This window comes from Coenobita brevimanus, chromosome 105 (genome assembly GCF_032717465.1).
Source record: "Coenobita brevimanus isolate Jiangsu-jjx chromosome 105, ASM3271746v2, whole genome shotgun sequence".
In the NCBI taxonomy this organism is placed as follows: Eukaryota; Metazoa; Arthropoda; class Malacostraca; order Decapoda; family Coenobitidae; genus Coenobita; species Coenobita brevimanus.
In genome coordinates this window covers 26357757-26364188 of record NC_137058.1, presented here as the reverse complement: position 1 = coordinate 26364188, position 6432 = coordinate 26357757, and the positions used below count along the sequence as shown (strand labels likewise).

Genomic DNA, 6432 nt, shown 5'->3' with positions numbered 1-6432 from the left:
TACAATCCTACTTGTTATATCTTACGGAAATGTGCTGCATCTCTAGGAAAATTTGATGGGTTACGTGGATGGCATCACTGCATTTCCAAAACTAAGTCACATTATATACTCTCATGAAGCAGAAGACCATTTATGTATGTTGTTACTATACATTTTAAGGCCACAATGATATTTACAACTGTTTTTGTGCAACCTTACAGAAATGTGTTGTATATTAAGGGAAATTTATGGGCTATGTAGACTGCATCAATGGTTTTGGAAACTCTCATTCACAGTCTCACTACATATCATCATGAAGCAGAAGAGTATTTATCCTGTTATTGTACAATTTAATGCCATAAGCATCTACAACCCTGCCTGTTCTTGTTCTATCTTTTTGTACAGCTCTGGCGTGAGATCCACATACTTGCCCTGCTTTGAGTCCAGGAAATACAGCTTATCCTTGATTAAGTTTATGTTGAAGCCTTCCTTCTGCAGGGATAATTTCTTGAGTTTGAATGTACCTGAAAAATATCATCATTATCATCACCATCATCATTAATATTATTGTCATCATCATCATTGTCATCACTATCTACCTAAAAAATATAATCATCAACACTGTCATCAAAGCCATCATGATCATCATCAAGACTTTTTCCCATCTAATGATACCTGATAAAAAATAAAATAATCTATCTATCTATCTATAGCCCGACGCCCTAATCCCGCAAAGGGTGGCCGCAGACAAAACGCATCCAAGTCACTCTGTCACTCACCATTTGACTACCCTCCCCCCCAACTCATTCCCCCCTCCCTCATATACCTCTCAACTCCATCCCTCCACCTCATCCTCGGTCTTCCCCTCCCTCTCCCTCCCTCCACCTCACCTACATACACCCTCTTAGTCAGTCTTTCATTCTCCATTCTCTCCACATGTCCAAACCACCTCAGTGTATTTCTCCTAATCTTCTCCACCACATCCACATCCACCCCACAATATTCTTTTACTTCTTCATTTGTCAACCTGTCCCTCCATGTCACTCCACATGCTCCTCTCACGTAGCTCATTTCCACTGCTATCATTCTTGACTTGTTCTCCTCTTGAGAGGTCCATGCCTCGCTTTCATACGTCAGGATAGAGATCACAACACTATCATGCAGTGGCTTCTTAACTTCCATGCTATCTATCTATCTATTTCCAGATGCCTCAATCCTGTTTGGGGTGGCCACAAACAAATCGCCTCCAAGTGACCCTGTCCCCCGCCATTTCACTCCCCTGCTCCCAACTCACACCCCCCTCTCTCATATACCTCTCCACCCCATCCCTCCATCTCATCCTCGGCCTCCCCCTCCCTCTTACCCCCTATATCTCGCTCACATACACTCTCTTCGTCAGTCTTTCACCCTCCATCCCCTCCACATGGCCAAACCACCTCAATGTGTTCTTCATAACGCTTCCTATCATATCCACATCAACACCACAACGCTCCTTTATATCCTCATTCGTCAGCCTGTCTCTCCATGTGACTCCACAGGCTCCTCTTAAATATCTCATTTCCACTGCTCTCACTCTTGACTTGTGTCCTTCCAACAACGTCCAAGCTTCACTTCCGTACGTTAGAGTTGGTATCACAATACTGTCATGTTGTAACTTTTTCATTTCCATGCTCACTTCCCTGTTTCTTATCACTGCTTTCAAAGAACCAGCAACCTTACTTCCCTGCTGTACCCTTTCAAGCACTTCACCCTCTAAACCTCCATCCTTACTCATCACACTACCCAAGTACTTAAACGTACTCACATTTTCCAATTCCTCACCATCCAACCTCGCTGTACATTCACTGACTTCACCTCTCTCAAAGACCATCACTTTACTCTTCCCTACATTCACCTTTAGATTCTGTTTCTTACACACTCTCCCAAACTCATCCACCAAGCCTTGCGGTTCCCCTTCACTTCCATACTCACCTCCCTATTTCTCATCACTGCTTTCAGTGAACCAACAACCTTCCTTCCCTGCTGTACCCTTTCAAGCACTTCATCCCCCAAAGTTCCATCCTTACTCATCACACTACCCAAGTACTTGAATGCACTCACATTCTCCATATCCTCACCATCCAACCTCATTGTGCATTCTGTGACTTCATTCCTCTCAAACACCATAACTTTACTCTTGTTTACATTTATTTTCAGATTCCTCTTCCTACACACTCTCACAAATTCATTCACCAAACCTTGCAACTCCCATTCATCTTCACTCAACAACACTGTATCATCAGCAAACAACAACACCGGAATCTTCCAAATCTCACCCTCATTCATTAGAGCCAGCCCGACATCCACTGCCCTACCTTGCATCTCCTTTACAACCCCATCCATGTATATATTAAACGGCCATGGAGACACCACATTACCCTGTTTCAGTCCCACGCTGAGATCAAAGAACTCACTCAGCTCACCATCCACTCGCACCGTAGCCCTAGCTCCTTCGTACATACTCTTCACAGCACTCAACAATTTCCCCTCCACTCCATATATTCTCAATACCTTCCACATACCTTGTCTATCTATTCTGTCACAAGCTTTCTCCAAGTCCATGAAGGCAGCATACACTTTCTTTCCCTTCTGTAGATACTTCTCCACTGAACATCTTAAAACAAATATCTGATCTACACACCCTTTTCCCTTCCTAAATCCCCCTTGTTCTTCTCCAACTAGCTCCTCTGTTATATGCCTAACCCTGTCAATGAGTATTCTACCATATATTTTACCAGTCACACTAAGAAGGCAAATACCCCTATGGTTACCACATATGTCTCTCTCCCCTTTTCCTTTGTATAAAGGAACAATTATACCTGATTTCCAGTCCTCCAGAACCCTTCCCTCTTCCCAAGCCAATCTACATAACTTTCATATCCACTCCACAACAATCTCACCCCCATACCTCAGCATTTCACCACACACTCCATCAATTCCTGGGGCCTTTCCCATCTTGATCTTCACTGCTTCCACTATTTCCACCCTACTCATCTCTTCCTCCCTCCTCTCATCTCTTCTTCTCCCAGCCATTCCCCAGCCACTTATACTCGCATTGCTCTCACTCTCCACATTCAACAAATCCTCAAAGTGCTCCTTTCATCTCCTCAGTTTCTCTCTCTTCTCCACCAACAATCTATTATTCCTATCTTTCACTCCCCTACTATTACCCCTTTCACACTGCATTACTTTCTTTACCTCCTTCCAAAACAATTTCTTACTCTCACTCCATTTCACACTCAGATTCCTTCCAAACTCTTCATCCACTTTCTTCTTACTCTCCTTCACCAATCTCTTCACCTCCCTTCTTCTGCTCGCATACACCTCTCTATTCTCTCTCTCATCTTCTCCCCTACCTCTACTCACTACCCATTCACTATATGACTTCTTCTTTTGTTCCACAGCTCGTTTCACCTCATCATTCCACCATGCTCTCCCTTGCACACCCCTGCATCTCCTCCTCACTCCACAAACCACCTCACACGCTGCGCCTGTCTCTTTCGTGAATATCTTACATATGTCTTCCACCCCTTCCATCTGCTCTAGCTCATACCTTCACAATCTTTCTTCCACTATGCTCTTATACTCTGTCATTTTCTCACTATCTTGCAATTTCTCCACTCTTCTCACAGGAGCTGTTTCCTCCTGTCTTCCTCTTCATCTCTTCAACCATTTTCTTTTCAGCCTTACCTTGGCTATCACTAAGTGATGGTCCGAGAATCCATTCCCCCACCCTTTCCACATTCTTGCATCCAACACTTGCCTTCTCATTTGCTCATCCACACAAACATAGTCTATCATTGCCTTTCGTTCAACAAGTTCACCATCCATCCTCCTCATAAAATACTGTATAAAGACTGAAGTATGGGATATGCTTCAAAGAGATGTCTGGAAGTTCTGTACTGTATTATACTGTTTACTTAAACTTACAACTGAGCTGAAAAGCATTAGGAGTCTTTGTTGGTTAAGAAAATAATACTAAAAAAAATCATCATCATCATCATCATCTGGACCTCCTTTCCCACTCTAGGGCAGGGTGAGGAGCAGCAATATCCAAACAGCCCAAATCTGTCCAATCCAATGGGTCACTTCCATTCAACTCATCATTCAAGTCCCCAGAGTCCTGGTTCTATCGGATACACCAAACACATTCACCACATTCTGTAGCTTCACATAAACGTATCCGATTGAGTCAATCTATAAAAAAAAAAAAAATAAAAAAAAAAAAAAAAAATAAATAAATAAATACACAAATCAAACAGGCTGACGAATGAGGATATAAAGAAGTGTTGTGGTGTTGATGTGGATATGATAGGAAGTGTTAGGAGGAACACACTGAGTTGGTTTGGCCATGTGGAGAGGATGGAGGGTGGGAGACTGATGAGGAGAGTGTATGTGAGTGAGGTGGAGGGGGGAAGAGGGACGGGGAGGCTGAGGATGAGATGGAGGGATGAAGTGGAGAGGTATATGAGAGAGGAGGGTGTGAGTTGGAAGCAGGGCAGTGAAATCGCGGGGGACAGGGCGATGTGGAGGCGATTTGTTTGTGGCCACCCCGTATGGGATTAGGGCATCTGGCAATATATAGATAGATAGACAGACAAACCAAACAAATAAAATTAACACAGGACAGTAGATAAATGCATTACATCATCATTTACCTGTTGTGTCAATCTGACTTAGAACCCTAACGAAGACAGGCCGAGCATAGGGCGGAAGTGACTTCTTGATACCCTGAACAAAGCTGTCCAAGACCAGCTCCTGCTCTGGGTCCACGATGGCCGCCATGCCAGCACGACCCTCAGCACCAGGAACCTGGCACAATAGAATGCAGGTATGAACAAATGAACTACTGGCATATGGACGGTGGTCCATAAATAACACTCCCCTTCCACTTCACTGGGAGATTTCTTGTGTGTTGTAGGGATGGTTCAGTTGGCTGCATCCATGTCTATCCTCCATCTTTTACTCATTGTCCTACTCCCACTGCCACTTCCATTCCCACACCAATAGACTGACCTGTCCCTACAACATATGATATACTACCAGGTGGGTTCCTGGTGAAGTGCTATTTACAGACCATCCAGTATATGTCCATTCATCCATCATCTAATACAATAAATGCACATTATACGTAAAGGATGAATTCCACAATGTTACTGATCTTCCCTCCTTCTCCCCCCTCAATGACTGCTACCTAAAGTAAATGAAACTGACATGTCAGCTTTAGAGGTAGAAACAACACTTTATCAAGATTTTTTCTTAACTGAGCACTTAATGGTAAGCATTAGGGGGCTGAATGCTAATCACCTGCCAAAATATGCTGTTGGCTAGGTACAAGTTACCTATAAATCAAATTTGAAGAAAAATTGCAGGCACTGCATTAAAATATATATATATATATATATATGGTGGTTGGCATTAGGTTGTGTCTCATCAAATCCTCACCAAAAGTAATAGGCTTCTCCACATCCAAAGAGTTGTTATTTCCCGATGGTATGGTGAAAATTCTTCCGAAACTTTTCAAGAAATTTTGGCAACAGATACATACACGGACGGACGGACGGACGGACACAAACACTATATTGCTTCACCTATCATGCACTACTTCATTCCCCCATTAAGAGCACAGGGGCCTGGGGCTAGGCATCCCCGAAGTAGCACTATGAGATCAAATACTGGGATACCCCAAACATCCCTTGCAGCGTCTGAACTCACTCGACCACCAGACACCTATTTGCTAGGTAAATAATTTCCAAGTAACAAAGTAACTAATTATGCTTAGGGATACAGTACAAAATTATACATACATGCATACATACATAATTATAAATTCCCTGAATATCCTAACATTAAACTGGTATAGGTAGTAAGAGCAAATGACTCTAAGAAGTTAACCCAGATAAGTACTGTAATTGTCTACGGCTTAGACTGGGTGACTGAGTCTGAATGGACGCAATGAAGATGGACAGAAGGGTACAATGGGTGTGGAATTTAATCTCTTTGCCCCTAATACTTTTCCTATGAAAGACAAAAACACATCACTAAAATTATTTAACATTATATACTAAAAGTTGACTTTCAGGACTGGAGTACACAATTGTAATACCTCGATATACAATACCCCTAGATGTGATACCCCGGCTTAACGATGGGGGTAGAAATTGCACCATACCCTGCCTAACAATGGCCAAACCCCAGTTTAATGATGGTCTGATTTTACTGATTTTAATGATATTTTAGACTAATATTGTGTGTTTAGGTTGATTTATAAACTGTTTTTTGACTTCGATTAATGTGTTTTAGCCACAGGTGGGGTGAACATTGTCATTTTGGAGTACAGTTTACTAAGCTTGATTTTTTTCCTGGCTTATATTTGACGATATTCAGATTTGATTTGTTGGTTTTAGTGAGTTA

The 6432-nt window shown here is 42.4% G+C and overlaps 1 protein-coding gene across 1 annotated transcript in view; it reads right to left on the bottom strand.

Annotated features, from left to right (window-relative positions):
* Positions 1 to 345: 345 nt before the first annotated feature.
* Positions 346 to 6432, bottom strand: part of LOC145416291 (long-chain fatty acid transport protein 4-like) — a 45511-nt gene continuing 39424 nt past the window's right edge. Inside the window, exons 14-15 of the mRNA XM_080285290.1 lie at positions 4677 to 4830; positions 346 to 503 (exon numbers count right to left, since the gene is read on the bottom strand). Of these exons, the coding sequence (XP_080141416.1) occupies positions 346 to 503; positions 4677 to 4830 (312 nt within the window). The remainder of the gene's footprint in view (positions 504 to 4676; positions 4831 to 6432) is intronic.